This window comes from Sprattus sprattus, assembly GCF_963457725.1.
Source record: "Sprattus sprattus genome assembly, chromosome: 9".
NCBI lineage: Eukaryota > Metazoa > Chordata > Actinopteri > Clupeiformes > Clupeidae > Sprattus > Sprattus sprattus.
In genome coordinates, this window is record NC_137928.1 from 8343805 (window position 1) to 8362935 (window position 19131).

At 40.8% G+C, this 19131-nt stretch overlaps 1 protein-coding gene across 1 annotated transcript; it reads right to left on the reverse strand.

The window, feature by feature from the left end:
* Positions 1 to 8733: 8733 nt before the first annotated feature.
* Positions 8734 to 9777, reverse strand: LOC308370593 (apolipoprotein A-I-like; the record flags this gene model as incomplete). The annotated part of the gene is made up of 3 exons (XM_080845272.1): positions 8734 to 9313; positions 9456 to 9597; positions 9732 to 9777. The coding sequence occupies 3 exons, from the start codon at positions 9775 to 9777 to the stop codon at positions 8734 to 8736; spliced, it is 768 nt and encodes a 255-aa protein (XP_080701398.1).
* Between the last annotated feature and the right edge of the window lie 9354 nt (positions 9778 to 19131).

Consider the following 19131-nt stretch of genomic DNA (forward strand, 5'->3'; position numbering starts at 1 on the left):
CATGCTCCTCCAGAGGATCACTCACCTGCAACCAGCAGGAGAGCCAGTGCACACGTCGCAAACCTCATGGTGGATCTGTTGAGGAGCAAAGATATCACAGAAGTGCAACCTCATTGGCAACAATCAGCCTTCCTATAACATACAATGACCAAAAGGTCTGGGCATTCCACCTCTTATAGATTTAGATTTGTTTCAACCTTCCCCTTTCTTCAAATTTAGTTTATTCTTCATTGGACTCTAATCCCAACATTAATTTGACCAATTCTTCCCTAGCTTATATAACTATTTCTTATGTTCACTCAATCCTACGCCTGCCACAAGGACATGGTCACTAGTTAGGGAAAGATATGGATATTTATGAAAATCTGTGAACTAATTTCTTACCAATAGATTTCTTTACCATGTATTCTTACAGGTGTCTAGAGACACCACACAATTTATCCACGGCCAAATCTCATGGGAATCTCCTGGACAGCCTGTCAAAGTTGGGGTGCCCAGAAGGTCTGTGTAAAAATCGGAACCCGACAGATTGAAAAGAAGGATGCAGAATGGGTCATAACTTTTGAAGTTAACTGCATACAGAGACAAATTAACACATTTTCCCATACAATATTGACCCAGTGAACACAATTAACGGGTTATTTTTGTCATTTGACCACATTTTAATTGTGTTTTTGGTCAAAAACAACAAAAAAATGCCTAAATTGTGTAAAAATTCAACTGTCTTTTCATTATTTCAAGTTTTACTGTGTGCTTTTTCACCACTTGCTCTTCATTTCTTCATTGAATTCTTCATTCTTCATTTCTTCAGTGAATTTGATTATTTTATTGGGTTGTTAGGTGAAAAAATGCCCCAAAGTTAACCTTTTTAACCCTTTAATGCCCTAGACTGCAACCCGGAAAAATGATAAAACTCTCAGAATGTGGGATAACATTTGAAGTTAACCGCATACAGACACAAATTAACACATTTTCCCATACAGTAATGACTCAAGGAATGAAATTAAGTATTTATTTTTTGACTTTTGATGATGTGGGTTTATTGAACAATAACAAATAGAACATCTATAATCAGTTCATCGTAGCATCAATTCTCATCTCATCCAGTGTCCTCAAACTCTACTGTATCTCCCTCAGTGCTGTAAACTTCAGGATGGTTGATATTCTGACAAGAGGTACCATGGCAGTTCCTGCACGCAGAAAAGCACTTTACCCCTTGCTTTTTACAGCTGCACCTGAGGGTGTCACATTCCCCTGCACAGCTGCAACTGACAAATCTCAAAAGATAGTGTGGTGCAATTGGATCGGTGGTCGGCACTGGCTCATAACCTTGCTGCCCCTTTGTCCATCCATACTGAAGGACATCCAATGTCGGACTTTCCAGCACTAGCCAGTCTCGGGTCTGAAGATATGCTCTCAGTGAGTGCTGGGCTGCAGCTCCAGTAGTTGGAGGCAGTTTCTCTGGGTTGATTGTCCCTGCTGCGGCCCACTTGCTGAAGATCTCAAAACGTAAGTCTTCTAAATTTCGGAATCTGTTGCCGCAGAAAATGAACGTTACCCCATATAAACCACTGATGATGAAGCAACTGGAATGGGTTTATGAAATTGATATACCAACCTGGATGCAAGGAAAAGTCCCATATTGAATTTCTGCCCATTATTGAGGGGGACCCCAATGACTACAGCACCATTTATACCACTCATATGGAGTGTACACGCAGTGGTCAGACTCCTGCTGTGATCACATTTGACATGCCAATATGGATAAAAGCAACCCAGATAGTTCTCCAAAGTGATCTGCCAATCATGACGAGGCTTGGAGGCTTTCATCTCCTAAGAAGTTTCCTGGGCTCCATTGGGGAAATCATGGCAGACACAGGACTGGAAGAGATGATACAGCTGGTCTACCCAGGCAGCAACACAGCAGAACACATTCTCTCAGGCAGGGCTTATGCCAAGTCCATCCGGTTTCACCTTCTTAGTGAGCGTGAAATCAAGACCAAAGAAGCATTGTGTTTTGAATTGACGCCAACACCATTGTCTCTATTTGACAAGCACCAGAAGTTGCGGAAGCCAGACAAGGCTGCCCTCGCAAGGTTCCTGAAGGAATTTGTGGAGCCTGTCAAAACCCCACTATGCACACGTCTGGTGGTTGATGGAGGTTGGCTCTTGCACAGTGTCAAATGGGAGAATAACCTCACGTGGATGGATATTGCAGAGAGTTACCTTCAGTTTGTGGTGTCAATGGGTAGACAGTAGGCATGGGAAGATTCACCGATGCGCATCGGAAAATCGATACGACATGTAAGATGCAGTTGCATCGATTTGCAAACGTCTGCATCGGTAAAAACCGCACATAAACTCGAGATGCATCGTATCAAAATGATCTGCATCGATACAAACCGATTATTATCTATTATTATAACTTTTTAGAAACGTGTCTCTGAGTTTCAGTTGTGTTTCTATGCCTACCCCTCTAGTCTCTGCTCAAATCTCGGCTCAAGGCTCGCGCGAATAGGCGGGTCCAAACAAACGTGCTTTCAAAAAGAGGCGGCCAGCCAGTCAGATGGAGGAAAACGAAACGGAGGTAATACATTCGGTTGTGGGCTTTAAGTCTACGGTATGGAAAGATTTTGGCTTCTACAAACGAGATCTTTCGTAAAAAGAACTTGAAAAAGACCCATCTGGGTTAAGTGTTTGGATTCACTTGTCTTAATTTCCAGATGGGGAACTGTTACTCCCTTGTTATGGCCATTTGTTCATAATGATGAATCATATTACAGTGCATGGAGATAATGAGTATACCCCTTTTGAAAAGTAACATTATGAACTATATTTCAATAAGTACACGTGTTATTTCCAAAATGTGCACTGAGTAAATGGAAAAAATGTCACCTAAGTTACATTATTAACCTTACTTTGCTCATCAGATATTGTATGCACATTTTGGAAATAACTTGTGCTTATTAAAATGTTGTTCAAAATGTTACTTTTCAAATGGGGTGTACTCATCAATGGTGTGCATTGTATATTTTGGGGAAAATGCTTTCCTATTAGTTTTTATAGTGGATGGAATCTACTGGCCTGCACCTTTTTGTATTAGCCCATTTTATTTGGTTTACCTCATGTATAAACTGCCCATCCTTTTTCCTTCCTTTTTCTACATTTTTCTACTTTTTTTTACTGGCTACACTAGCCCCTTGGACTGCCTTTCCTTTATTTAAGTATTTATATCACTGTACACTATCCCCACACACACAAGCACAGGACTCTTTGCACTATCCACACATGCACAGGAACACTTTTGCACTACTTTCCACTACTTACAGCCCTGTCACATGTAAAGCACATTGTTATATGTATATGTTATATGTAAACACCCCACCCCCATGTGTACATGTTCTCCCTATGTGTATTGTTTTTGTATTTATTGTGATTTTTGTATTTATTGTTATTCATGTTTGTTTGTAAGTGTAAGCTACTGGATGACCTTAATTTCCTTCGGGATCAATAAAGTATCCATCTATCTATCTATCTATCTATCTAAACGTAAAGCACTTTTAAAGGCTTAACTGGAAAACATGTCTTTGTGTAGGGCTTAAATTGTTCTACAACATGCACTAAAGAGAAATCTGAATTTTTGTTAAAGGTTACACTTGTATCCTAAAGTTCCAGAGACCTACAATGAATTACTCTCTAAGTTGTACTTCCTTTGTTTCAAAATAAAAGGCACAGCCAGCTTTAATGCTTCAAGTGCCATAACTTGAACTATGTATTCCATGGTGTACTTTTCTTCGCATCGTATCGCATCGTATTGTATCGTATCGTATCGTATTGCACTGGACCGCATTGTTTTAAAATTAGATCGTACTGTATCGCAGGAGGTAGGAGAATCGTATCGTATCTTATCACTGGTAATTCCATGAATCGTGAATGTATCGAATCGTTGGTAGTGTATCGAGATGTGTATCGTATCGCCTTGATGGTGAAGATTCCCATCCCTAGTAGACAGCACCACCGGACTACTCCAAAAGCTCCACCAAAGACCATGACCATCTGAGAAGGACAAAAAAAGCATGTTGTGACATTACGATTCGGAAAGACCTAAACAATGTTGTGCCACGGGAAAAGTTCCTTGATAACCAACAGAACAAATCACAGCTCATTTTGCTCCTTGCAGAGACCTTCCAACAGGAGGATATACATGTTCAACAATGCTCCGGGGATCCATGCAGACACATCGATTGTTTCTATTGCACTACAGGAGGCAATAAATTCTTTGGTGGAGGTCAGGTCTGAGGTCATGGCCATGTTACTACATCACAAGGCAAAACACCCATATTTCCTCACAACAGTGAAAGACACATTGTACAGCATGGACCAGATCAGAAAAGCCCTACCAGAGAGGTATCTGAAGTACATAGTGTTCTTGCACAGCTTCTCTGGCTGTGACACGGTGTCTGCAATTTCAGGATATAGTAAGCCAACTTTGCTAAAGAAGCTTTGCAATACCAACCAAGCAGAGGAGGCCATGGATGTTTTCCTTGACATCAGAGCTGAGAAAAGTGATATTGTCAAAGCTGGCTGCAAACTGTTCACGTTCATTTTCTGCGGCAACAGATTCCGAAATTTAGAAGACTTACGTTTTGAGATCTTCAGCAAGCGGGCCGCAGCAGGGAGAATCAACCCAGAGAAACTGCCTCCAACTACTGGAGCTGCAGCCCAGCACTCACTGCGAGCATATCTTCAGACCCGAGACTGGCTAGTGCTGGAAAGTCCGACATTGGATGTCCTTCAGTATGGATGGACAAAGGGGCAGCAAGGTTATGAGCCAGTGCCGACCACCGATCCAATTGCACCACACTATCTTTTGAGATTTGTCAGTTGCAGCTGTGCAGGGGAATGTGACACCCTCAGGTGCAGCTGTAAAAAGCAAGGGGTAAAGTGCTTTTCTGTGTGCAGGAACTGCCATGGTACCTCTTGTCAGAATATCAACCATCCTGAAGTTTACAGCACTGAGGGAGATACAGTAGAGTTTGAGGACACTGGATGAGATGAGAATTGATGCTACGATGAACTGATTATAGATGTTCTATTTGTTATTGTTCAATAAACCCACATCATCAAAAGTCAAAAAATAAATACTTAATTTCATTCCTTGAGTCATTACTGTATGGGAAAATGTTTTAATTTGTGTCTGTATGCGGTTAACTTCAAATGTTATCCCACATTCTGAGAGTTTTATCATTTTTCCGGGTTGCAGTCTAGGGCATTAAAGGGTTAAAAAGGTTAACTTTGGGGCATTTTTTCACCTAACAACCCAATAAAATAATCAAATTCACTGAAGAAATGAAGAATGAAGAATTCAATGAAGAAATGAAGAGCAAGTGGTGAAAAAGCACACAGTAAAACTTGAAATAATGAAAAGACAGTTGAATTTTTACACATTTTAGGCAATTTTTTGTTGTTTTTGACCAAAAACACAATTAAAATGTGGTCAAATGACAAAAATAACCCGTTATTTGTGTTCACTGGGTCAATATTGTATGGGAAAATGTGTTAATTTGTCTCTGTATGCAGTTAACTTCAAAAGTTATGACCCATTCTGCATCCTTCTTTTCAATCTGTCGGGTTCCGATTTTTACACAGACCTTCTGGGCACCCCAACTTTGACAGGCTGTCCAGGAGATTCCCATGAGATTTGGCCGTGGATAAATTGTGTGGTGTCTCTAGACACCTGTAAGAATACATGGTAAAAAAATCTATTGGTAAGTAATTAGTTCACAGATTTTCATAAATATCCATATCTTTCCCTAACTACACATATACATGACAACTGATGCTGTCCTATCTCACACTTGTTTCCCCATCTTGATTAGACTTACTATCTCTTTGGTCTTGGTAAACTAAAAATAGTTTTGGTGAAGACTTTAGCAATCCAATTTCCAAGCTGCAAGATTGATTCACAATCGTACATTTTATTTGCGTAATTGGTGATGAAACATGTTGATATGAATGTAGCGCTTTATTAGGAAGGATCTATACACAAATTAAGTTTATTCAAAGAGAGAGAGAGAGAGAGAGTGTGTATACTTAGAGTATCATTTCTGCACTGCCTTCTATTGTGGTATTCTATGTGTTGTAGATTAACCTACACGTGTTCATGTTTATTCCTTAATCATCGGTGCAAATTCTGAGAACTATTTTTGGCATGGACAAAACAGAAACCTACAGTTCTGAATCACACATTTTGGATTTCCTTAGAGGATAGGACATTCTGTTCAGCAGATGCAGCTAACCTATTATGAGTGCCGGTAATCAGGATTAGAGGGTGCTAAAAAGAGTTACGCCATCTCCACAGAGAGATTTGTCTTCAGCCACCACTTAATCCACAATCCCTTCAGACCCACAGGGCTTTTCCCCTAGAAGTTAGTCTTGTATTGGCGGGGAGAATCTGCTCACAGGTAAACCTGTCTCTGGATAAGATGATTAGCTTGGATCTCAACCTGTAATCGCTTAACAGAGCCAGCTGACGCACAGAAGACTTGGTTGAAGTGAAGATGATGGTGCTGTTAAAGGTCTGAGATAAAGTTGCTCTTGAGGTATTATTCGAGGATGACACGGAAGCTTGTCAGACGAGCATGTTATTCATAAAATCCCTCTCAGAGCAGGATGTTTTATGACATAAAAATGACTATTGTCCTGCAATGCTGAAAAGTCTTTCAGAAAATAAACCAGAGGCAAATCAACCATCACTCATGATCTAAAGTCCAAAGTCTAAACCTTCAACCCAATCTAAATAAATAAAAAAACACACATCCAAATCTAAAGCTCTCTGTAATTTAGGCTGACCAGCTGCAATCATACCTGTTAGTGACGCGGATCCTGTAGACTCAGAGGGTCATTGGGAAAATCCCTGCCTGATATGCTGTCCTCGGGGGGGGGGGGGGGGGGGGGGGGCAGTGTTCTTGTGGCAGTGAACCTTGCCCGCTGGTTACAATGGTCACATATCTAGTTGATAAGGCAGCTGAGGGCTTGAAGGTGGCTCAAACCACGATGACAAACACCTGCTTCAGTCCGTCCCTAAAGTTACACAAACACACAGACAGATGTTTATAATGCTGACGTCACTAAAGTAGGAGTTCAGTATGTGTGTGTAGGGATGCGCCCACCTAAAGACACAAGCCTTATATTCCATATCAGTCATGCGGCGCTACAATCACCCCAAGTTTAATTTGGATCGGTCTAAGTATATGAAAACACAGACCAAAAATCTGTGGGGGGGGAAAACAGAAGAGAAAAAAACCTTAACTTTGACAAATAATATATGACTGTGGACAGGCAAAATATTTTTGTGAAAAAAACATCCTTTCCACTTCATCCAGATTGTTCTTTTCTTCAACAGCAAGATGATAATGGACAAGGTAGACTTCATTTAGGGTTACACAACAAATAAATTGTGTGTGGTTGCCCAGATACAGGTGGTGGGTCAACTTACCCAGTTGCTCATCCTACCCTGTCTCCCATATGGGGTACATAGCTAAGCAGCCAGCAGTTAAATTAGTGAATGTGGTTTAATCTAAGAAAGACAAGATTAACACTCTTGATAATCTGTGCAGAGTACAGAGTACAGAGTAGGTTTATCACGGCTAGGCTAACATTGCATCCCACAGCATAAACGTGCTATCTTGGTGAGATATGCCCATGTTTTTGTGACCTCAGCTGTAGTTGATTGTACTGCACTGGCCTGGTGTCCTGCTGTGTCTTCCAGTAATTGGCAGTTGGCACAAAACACTGCTGCTTAGGAACCAAACAGACTCAGGAAGTTTGACCACATTGCTCCAATCCTTAGATATGACATTTTAATCTTTTAAGACTTTGAATTAACCATAAATAAAGCCTTACACAGTGTGGCACCAACTTACATTATTCCTTCTAAATTGCCATCCCTATTCTGCTTTCTACTTTAAGAACAAAGGGGAAACCCAGCAGGGGGGGAGGGGGGGGGGGGGGGGGCTTTACCACTATGGCTTTATTCTTATGAGGCTGCTCTCTAGGATTTTAATAGATCATTTCAATACTTTCCACCTTGGATGTGATTGAAAATTTGATAGTTTGAAAAAGCTTTTAATTATGAGCAATGACAACAGCATTATATTATATGTAGTATTCCTTCGCTTTGGTTGTAAGTTGTGTTTTCTGAAAATATTTTAACTGTTCTTATTTGATCCCTTTGATTTAATTTATACTTGGTTGTTGCATGCTAACTTTTGCTTGATTTTATAAGTGAAAACATTGTTGACTTGAACCCAAATTCATAGTGGCTGATATAATAATGAAATGATGCTCTTGAAACAGTAGAATGAGTAGTATGAAACAGTCTGGATTTTATTGAACAGACAGTGTTAAAACACTATTTTTTTCTAACAAGCAGCAGCATGACAGAATATTCAAGCATTTCATGGGTTTTAGTTTCGATGAATACGTTGGCTTCATCTTTCTGCGTGCTTGCAGCTGTGCAATCATCCCACACGATGGATGTGTGTGTGTGTGTGTTAGGCTGCTCGGGTGTTAGGAAGCAAAGTGTCCAGCCATGGCATTGCATTAGCCCTTGTCACAAGGGGGAAGTGCGTGGGTGGGTGGGTGTGTGTTGTGAGTGAGCGTGGAGGAATGGGAGAGAAGAACAGAAGGAGTGAGGTGTTGTCATATGTGTCGTCAAAGAGGGGGACAGACTTATGCCTTCTGGACAGCCTTGCTGAGGGTGGCGTAGACGTCCATCAGCTTGGTCTTCAGCTCCTCACCCAGACCGTCGCTCTTGCCCATCTGTTCCTTCAGGCCGGCCACAGCTGTCATCAGCTGCTCCCTGTACTCATCAACGAAGGGGGTGGCCATGGTCTTCATCTCCTCCAGGCGTTCGGTCAGCTTGGCACGCACAGCCTCGATGATTGGCACCAGCTTGGACTTGGTCTCCTCAACGTTGGCCTGCACCTTGGCGCGCAGCTCCTCCACAACGGGCTCCATCTTGGCTCTGAGGGCTTCCATGTCCTTCTTGTGATTGGCGGTGTACTCGGTCACGATGGGCTCCAGTTTTTCGCGGTACTCGGCGATGTGCTTCTCCAGGACTGCTCTCAGCTCCTCGCGTTTGGGCTCCAGGGTCTTGCGCAGATCCTCGATGTCAGCGTGCACGGAGGCACGGATGCCGGAGGTGGCTTCCATGACCTGGCTGGCGAAGGCATCGGTGAAGGGAGCCACCTTGGTCTGGGCAGCCTGCATGTGAGTCAGCATATCGTCAAGGCTCTGAGAGATCTTCATCCTGAATAAGGAGAAATCAGAAGGGAAGTGGGGGAAAGGACATGATTTAGATGAGTATAATCCAAACACTCAGGTTGTCTAAATTAGTTTTTTTAATACAGACTATTACAAGCATGAGAGAAATACTGGAGTTTTTAACTCACTTGTAGTCCTTGTACTCGGTGTCGTCAAGGTGGGTCAGAGCCTTCTGGGCGGTCTCCTTCACCTGGGTCAGGTACACCATGACTGCGGACCTCACATGATCAAGTTGGGCTGGGGCATCGGCCAGCATGCGGGCCTGAGCGCCTGGATAGGAGGAAAAAAAATAGAAAAAGGTGAGCCTGGTTCCTGGTCTTCTAGCTATTGGCTAAGGAACGAGAAAAAGAAGAATGAGATTCTCTGGGTGAGGAAGTAAGTGTGTGTCTTCAACCAAAACTCACCTGCTGCCACAAGCAGGATGGTTAGTGCGAGTGCCACGAATTTCATGGTGATTCTGTAAAAAAGAAGGGCAAAGAGAGATTTGAAATTATGTATGTGATGTATATGATGTTAAACAATGCTAAACTATCTCTTCTACCTATGACCTCATTGCTTAACTGGTCTAACTTGGCTGTCTGTAATGAATGGTCAAATTCAAATATCTCGCCATGATAATACAAACTTTTAAATTGTATGAGCTTTTTGTGCTTCACACAATGATCTCTTGAGCATATGCTAACCTCAGGAAAGACCCGTAATCTGACCAGGATTAGATTTTCAGTGGAGTGGTTTTCAGTGGAGTTACAGAGCTCTACATAGTGATTTATCTTTGACCGTGGCTTGATCCGCTATCCCCTCAAGATCAAGAGGCCCTTGTCAGTATTATAGTGTTGGTGATACACACAACACTCTCCGATCACAGGTAATAAATAACAACCTTGATGTTATAATCTTGACATTTTAGGTAGTATCCAGTAGCCACAAGCAAACAGACCCAATTTAAAAAGACTGTGTTTGAACTTGTAATTCCAAAGATGTAAATTAAGACCAAAAGTTATTGTCAAAAGACTTCACTAACAATGAAAGCAATGGAAATCACACTATGTTAGGTCTAAAAAAAGTAGATGTGGTTACTCTTCTTCATCTTAGTAAGTCAAATTTCACCCGTGTGAAAACAGTGAAATCCAGTTAAGTCAAGAATCTGAATCCACAAACCGTCCTCTTTTCCCCTTAAACATTCTCAAGCATGTAACACAAGTAAGAAATCAGCAGCCAAAGCCCTTTGGAACTAAGAGCAAGTTCCCTCTTACCTGTAGGTGGTTGGTCTTGCAGAGACTGAAGAACCAAGCAGAGGTGGCTACTTTTTATAGTGGTTTGGGGGGAAGGGAGGGGGTAGGTTGAGGGTGTGAGTTTGCCTCTGTGGAGGTGAACCTCAGCCCCATGCTGGGATCATGGGAGGAGTTGGGTACAATGGTCACTTGCTGAGTGGATGGGAGCAAAGTCAGCAATGGTGCTATTCAAAAATACACCCACACGTCAAAAGAGAGAGAGACACACACACACACACGCAAAAATGTGGTCATTGTTCATGAAAAGGACCAGTTTCTCCCAGATGGTGCCTTGCACACGTACCATAATAAACTTCTTTGTGTGACATTTATTCAAGTAATCGTTCATCCCAGTTGAGTTGGTTTTAGTTGAAATATGTGAATGTGTTTTCAACAATTTCATTGGCCAACCTTTGGTTTGTGCAACAAATATTAATTCAATAAGTACTGACCAGCAGCGCTCATTGATTGATAAACCCATTGGATTTAGTGTGAAGAAAATTCCCAGTTTCTTTAGAGCACTGGATGATTGCATCTTTGTGGTGCAGACTAATTCAAATCAGAGTAGGCCTAAACTTTGGCTGAATTTTCTATTTCAGTTTAATTTTCTGACTTCTCAGTATTACTTTCATGAAGAGACAAAGATATAAGGCACATATTCACACACACACACACACACACACACACACACACACACACACACACACACACACACACACACACACACACACACACACACACACACACACACACAGACACACACACACACACACACACACACACACACACACACACACACACACACACACACACACACACAGACAAACATGTGGTATTGGACAGCTACGCAGACACGCACTCAAAGACCAAATGACACACTCAAACATATGTGATGTGAAGTATCCTAATTTCCTCTCCAACAGCACCAGCAGAATAAAAACAGAACAGCAAACTACTCAAACAAACAGGACTGCAATCTTATCATTTATTCTTCACATTTAAATGATATCCTTGGCAAGCCAACGTAGGGGGTACCAAACTGAGGAGACCTGAGTGAAAGAGATTTCAGCAGACAGTGAGATTATTCACACCAAAGGGTAACCCTTCGACTGTCCCACCTAGCGGAGACGAGCCAGAGCTGCGCTCTGAAGAGACGCACATGAAAGGAGGGCAAGAAGACAAAAGGGCTGACTCAATCAGACGGAGACAGGCTATGGGGCGCATTCAATAAGAGACATTGGCACCGAGGACCCCCCTCTTGTGGAAGATGGGTTGACATTAGCATCAGAGACATTTTACAGCCGGGAGAGTCTCCAGATCAGGATTAGAAATTGAATGAGATTTAACCTCTTTGTTCTGCTTCAGGGTTTTCCTGTAAGAGAACATTGCAATGTTTGTAACTTGAAGTTGCAGTAAGTTTGATATTAGATTGATTGAATCTATTGAATGGTATGACAAGTTATTGCAATCAGGCATATGACTCAATCGCTGATGATGCTGGTTGACTGTCTGTTCTGTGTGTGATCATTCATTCTCCTCAGCTGTACCTGATAAGCCCTCACAGAGAGGGCAGTGGGTCCAGGCTTGCAGCAATAAAGTTGGAATGTTGTAATCTCTACGGAACAACCCGTTATAGCGAGCCATTAAAACTGATGCCAATCTGTGTGTACTGAGATAACTGGGCAAAGGGTCGATGTTGAGCTGTTCCCAATTAATGGACTTTGCTTAGTGGCATCATTGCCGTATAGGGATATAGAATGGATCTGTATGCTGGTGCTCTATTCATTATATAAATGCCCTGGGACATAACCAAGCTTTTCCTCCATCCTAAAATACATACAGTTTATGTCATAGTCTTGATGATGCCAGAAGGCATAATTTTGTTAGTTTAAAGAACCTTTAATTTGTCATTACAATAAAGGGATATTGAGTTGATCCCATCATATCAACATTATTAATAAATTCATTACATTCCTTTAGCAACGACTGCTTGTTTTTAGGACGCAGTTTACTGTAAGATATCCTTTTATGGCTAAAACGCATGCAACGTGGAGATATGCCACACATCTATTTGTTCTGTCAGGAAGTGATCTCCTCCCCGCATTTCCATCGAATGCAGTCAACAAGGTTACTGAGTGCGGGAGATAGGCACGCAGAGAATGCCATCAACAACCCTGATTAACTTACACAATCTCAAAGTATGTTTTTTCTGTTTTAACCACCCTGATTCAAGTCAGAAAATGCTCTTGAGGAGAGATGCAGGACAAGCTATGAGCAGAGGGAGGCTCACTTATAAAATAAAATAAAAAAATCTGAATACAGATTCAGGTAGGGTCAAAGATGCCTTGGCCTGCTGCCCAAAGTTGTAGTTTGCTTGTTGCAAACATGGCCCACTTTCAGTTCAAACCACAGCCATGTATAAGTGAAATAGGGACATTGTCTTCGGAATTATATGTAATTTTATTAGTACTTCTCTAGAACTTTTTTAGCCTTGCTTCTTCTTGGGGGTCCCTCAGCAACGCTCTTGTATAACAGTTACCACAGTGGGTGCTTCTCTAATCTTTTAAGCATTCTCCATGTCTCTGTCACTCTCTTTGCCCTCTTTTCAAGATGAACTGCACTGCAGACCAATTCAATTGAGTTTGTTTGAGGTCAAAAATAGACCTAATACTGGGAAGTGTCTCACATGCTCAGGTTAGCATGCTTCTTGAAGGCCGATATATACTCAGTTTTAGACGTAGCACGTCAGCACGTAAGATACAAAGGGGCTCGCACGGGCCTCTTGCGCCTGCGCTTGCGCTGAGCATAAATTAGGCTTAACTTTTGAGATCAGCCTAACGTCGACATAACTGTTCATTTCTTATGATTTCTTAGTCTGCAACTGTAATAACTAGCACTTGAGTAGATTCACTTTTGCATCCATTCGTTGGGATAACACATTTATCCATAGTGATTTACACTTTTTCAAAAAAGACACATACACACACAACATAGTTTTAAGTTCCAGATAGCTGAGAGAATTGAATATGATAGAGTGAGTGAAATCAAAGAAAGTAAAAGAAAAGAATAGTGCAAAAAGGACTAGGTGTAGGGTTGAAGGATTCAATTGTATAGATCCTAGAGCCATGAGAAGTCTAGAATGAGACTTTTCATCATTTCTTGAGATAGTAAGACACAATTATCATCAACAACTGGTCTGCAGGATCACGTGAATCCCCCCAGTTCTCTCTCCCCCACTGGTTCAAACTCTCCTCCACCTATTGTCATTTCAAACTAATTCTCCTCCCGTGGTGCTCTTGTTAACCCCCATGCTGATAACGGCTCACTCTACCCCCCTTGAGATATTCGAGCCTTTGTTGGGCCACTTCATCCACTTTTACCTGTGAAGTGGCTCGTTGTGTAGATTACATTTGACATGTTTTCACCACCCCCTCCCCCCAGCACCTCATACTGGGCAACACAGGCAGCTGCTCTGGGTCTTGATGACAAATGGGCTGGCTTTAAACGAAACATTTGTTAATTTCACTGCCTAAAATGAGAATAAAAATAAATAAATGTAAGAGTATTGAGATACAGAAGTTATTCTCCTGTGTGTAGACAGAGTTTTTTTTATGCATTGAACAGACTCATTTTTACTCTTGTCACATTCAATTGAATTATTTACTTTATTTTTCATTGCAATATTATCATTACAACGCTCTTTTGTCATTGACTGTGATCAGTGCTAAACATGCATAGTTTCCCAAATTTGACTACACATGATTTTGTTTGTATTTAGACCATTCAGGAGTCCATGTCATTTGGTGCTATCCCTATTGACAAAATACTTGACCTTTGAACAGCCATTATCACACTCTACAACGTAAGCTATCAGAGGTCGTTATCCATATGAAAATGAGGACAACAGTAACATTTTATCAATAGCAAGGCATTTATTATCGTTTTATTGTTGATAATTCCACAGTGAAGCAGAACCTCCTTAAATTGTATTCACAGATCCCCAGATCATTTAATGCTGCAAAACATGGCTGTCCACTCTCTAAAAATGTTGAGGTTACAAAAGAATGTCACATATTTGATGTTCTAGAATAGCTGTTCTAGAATAGTTTTTTGTAATTAAAGGGTGCTAGAGTTTTCAGTGTACAAATGAAACAAATCAAATTTAAGGAAAATGAGAAAAAATTATGGCCTTAACTGTGGAAGGTGGAGACAATCTGATGAAAGGAGTATTAACATAATCCCTAAAACAGCCTTCCTCCCAGCGACAACAAAGGGAACGGAAAAATGCAAGAGATTTATCTGAACTTGAATAACCTCGTTACGAAGAATCAAAATCACCTAAGTGATAGTTGCCTAGAGACAGTTTAAAAGAAAGAACAAACATTGGTTATCAACCTTAGACAACCCTAGATAGAGACAGACAGAGCAGAATTGGTTCGCACTCACAGCCTGTCACGTATGTATCCTTCAACTTTCTTTAGAAAGCTTTGAACTCTAACCCCTCAAACATGATTTAAACTCAATGACTGATAGCTAATGTCTGATATTAAAATGCTTCATATTAAACTTTGGTTAAGGGTACAAAATAGTTGTTTGTATGAGCCGAGCATTGAGCAGCAAGATAGTGGTATAGGACCCTGAAGGTTTCTGATGACAAAGTGTTGGACATGGACCCTGGAACGAACCAGGCAGTACAGATTTTTGATATTTAGACTGTTGTGGAGATTTTTCCAAGGGCCAACAATGTATGGCCCTGTTGGCCCGAAGTGTCCCAAAGCATTCTTTCCAAAATAAAGGTCATAGCAGTCACTGTAAAAGTAGAGACTGGCATTTACAACATATAGTATACATTGAGAGGGGAAACCACTGGAAAAAGGTTCTTTGAATATCTAATACAGTGGTTCTTAACCTTTTTGGAGGTACTGAACCCTGCAAGCTTCATCAGTGCATTCGCCGAATCCTTCGTAATTTGAAAAATAAAATATGATTTCTTCAAAACGACATTGCTAGTGTGAACCGGGCTATACTGTGTGTGTCTTGACCCCTGAGAGTGGCTCAACGAACCCCTGGGGTTCGATCGAACCCAGGTTAAGAACCACTGATCTAACATGTCACGTTCACGTCAAGTGCTAATGTCACACCTCAGCTTTCAGAGATGAAAGAAGACCAGTCACATCCTTCTGAACTATCAGTGCCATTATTCTATTCATGGTTCTCAAACAGCCAATGTCTGACACCAGTTACATTTGACCACATCAATATGACTGACTGCTTCACAGCAGACCCTGTTTTGTGATGTTTTCAGTTAATCATACATTTGCACTGATCCAGTATTTTGCTCTGAATGAACCCAAATAGTTGTTTAGTGTAATGATTAAAAGAGACTGGATGATGCACGATCAGTACGATCTCTTGTGCCACATTAAAAGATTACTGTGTGGTTGGTTATGCACCACATAGCGCCATGAGACAATTGTATTTTTTTTACGCTATTTAAAAAAAATTGAATTTAATTGGATTAAATTTTTACAGGCCCAGCTCTACAGAGTTGCATAAGGGTGTGTAGCACCCATACACTGATATTGTGCATCCTCAATTAAAGTATGTGTTGGATATTGATCTGTTAGGGAGCTAATCCTCACTGATTTCATGAGGCACCCTTAGGGATTTTGTCTAGATCCAAAACAGCATTTTTGAACCAGTGAACCATGTTTTACTATTCTTATCCACCAGTTCAAGGGCATTACACTACTGTGATAGAAATAGATGACACTACATTGTCAGTTTTTGAGCAGTAGCCCAGTCCAACACGTTTCTACTGTACCTCTGGTCAAATAAGAAGCAAACATTTGTTATCATGCCAATGTAGTGATGCATGCAGTCTGTTATTGCCAACATCCGGAGGGTCAGAGGTCGCATCTCAGCAAGCTGGAACTAGGCTTTTGTGTTTCATTCGGATCAGAAGGCAGCTCTGATCTACCAGGCTTACACTGAGAAAAGGTGTATATACTAAAACCTTAAATGATGGTGTACAATACATGCAAACATGCAAGGCAAGGAACATTCAACTGACAGCTTTTTCCCGGTCAGTGACTCTAACACAACAGAAGAAGACATCATCCTCAGAAGTGAGACTCCCTACCCCCCCGCCCCTCGAATGTATCCTGAGTGTCTTCGGCAAAAACTCAGCCATTTGGTTAATTGTGTTTTAAACAAAGGTAAACACTCAAGCAATTGTGTTGTTTGAATTCAAATGCTAGAACACTTGCAGGGTGTCCTCTTGTTACCCTAACAAATGGCCTGATGTTTGCCCAATCTACACTCCAGATATAAAATCTCTGCTTAGTGTGCTGCATGCAAAAACTGGACCCCTTTGTGGGTTTGTTTCCTGACATTCTTCAGTTCCCGCTGGGTCTGTTGATGGCTGGCCACTCACCAGCTAACCCCTGATTTTATGTAACAGCTATTGGCCCACAGTTGGCTTCTGTGTTGAAGAACATAATTGGCAGTGGCCTTTTGAAAGGTTTTGTGATGGCTATCTTTGTGTCCCTCTTGCAATCTGGTGGCCCCATGGTGGGACCTTTATGCCATGCCAGATCACTTGTCTAACCCCCTAGAGCTCCTGTTTAAAATAAATAAATAAAAAATACATTTATGGAGAGGGGAAATTCTGGATTAATCCCTTGAGATGTACCATCTCGTTTTCGAGGGGGTTCACAATGTGAACATGTTCTGGTGAAAATTATGAAGTGGTCAGTCAAAAAGAATTGCTTTGCTACTTGTTACTGCTTCTGCAAGAACCGTTACAGAAAAGGACAAATGTCTGTGCATGCAGGATATCTAGCCAGTTACTCAGGCGTTTAATGTTAATTAGGCTTCCCAGGGCTGTTCAGTCATGCGCCCATTTAAATGTTGTAACAGGGCTTTGTTATGTGCTATAAAGAAATGACAGAGGTGAGCATTAACAGAGCTGGTCCCTTTTTTGCAGAAGTAGTTGAACATTTACATCTAAGTTAGCACAAGGGATCGGACACTACTATTTGTACAAACAGGGCAACATTAGCACAGGCTCAAACTGCAGATGATACCCAAACAAACGCCTACACACAGCTGGCAAAGCGCGCAGATGTTGAAGCAACCACTTATTGATGCAGAAAGGTTTTTGAAACATAAGTCATCTGATAACAGTTAGGGTTTAACCGAGTGTTGTTTGTATGTATCTGGTTAGGCATTTACAACATAGCAAGATATACAGTGTTGTAGCTTTGTAAGTTTGAGTGGATGAATTAGATGGTGGAGTGATGCTTCAGCTATTCTAGCCAAAGGTCATGGCATGGTTTAATGATGGATTTGGTCCCAAAGGCAGTTTACTGCCCCCATGTGGTGTAGAGTAGAAATATTTTAGTAATCCTTCTAGTCCTTGAAAGGCATTATTATGGGTAATGTGAATATTTGTGTGTTTTTAATTGCTGAGGAACACCTCAAATCAAAATTCTGAGAACAGGCAACTTATGACACATCACAATGTAGAATTCACTTCCATTTCCAATGTCCATTACAAAATATTGTATATCATTTCAAGGTGCGTGATTTCCAAACCATTATTAAAATTAAAATTAAATGTGGTCAGCTCCTTTTACATGTTTAACTGACAAAATGACATGTAAAATTGACCGATTCACAAAATCTGTGCATTCATGTGCCAAATAACTGCTTTAAATATGTGACACTGATTGATAACAGTGAATAAAAATCATTAGGCAAAATCCCATTTTTAACATGTCATAATTTATTAGACTTTTGGTCAAGGTTTTGCATACATAGCCTTTTCATTATCATTTCAAAACACACACACACCCACACGCATACACACACACACACACATATGATCAATACTCTATTCCATGAAGTGAATAAGAAAGAAAGGTGATCCATGCATTCACTGAGGGAGAAAAAGTAGGTAAAAATAGAAGCTGATTTTTTTTTTCATGTCAAATAATATGTATTTTAAATGTAGGAAGCACTGTATAATATATAACACACTCCGGTAAAAAAAAGTGAAAGTGTATTTTCATCAGCCCTCACATTTTTCTAGTGGCATACAACATTTGGGAGCCTTGTGTATTTTGGACCAAAAAGGTTCCCAGCCAATAAAACAATAGAAATGGAAAACATGCTTAAACAGAAACAAGGTCGAAAACCTACAGTGACTGAATGGATTAAAGGTCATACAGTACATGACCTTGATGTGAATCTTCAGATGATACAGTCTGAACATAAAAGGTTTAATTTTTTTGTTTCTCTGCAATGGTCAGAGATAAGATGATGATATGCGGACTGTGTTTTTACACATGAAATATTCAACAACCGGGCTTACAGACAACATTTAGAGTTGTCATGCATGGAAAACCATGAAAGTAAAACAGCTTCTTTTGTGCCAGAAACAAATGTTGGAAAAAGGTCAAACAAAACCTGATCAATTAGACAACAAGAAGATCCCCAAAGAAGATTCTTTTGATTACACTAATATATT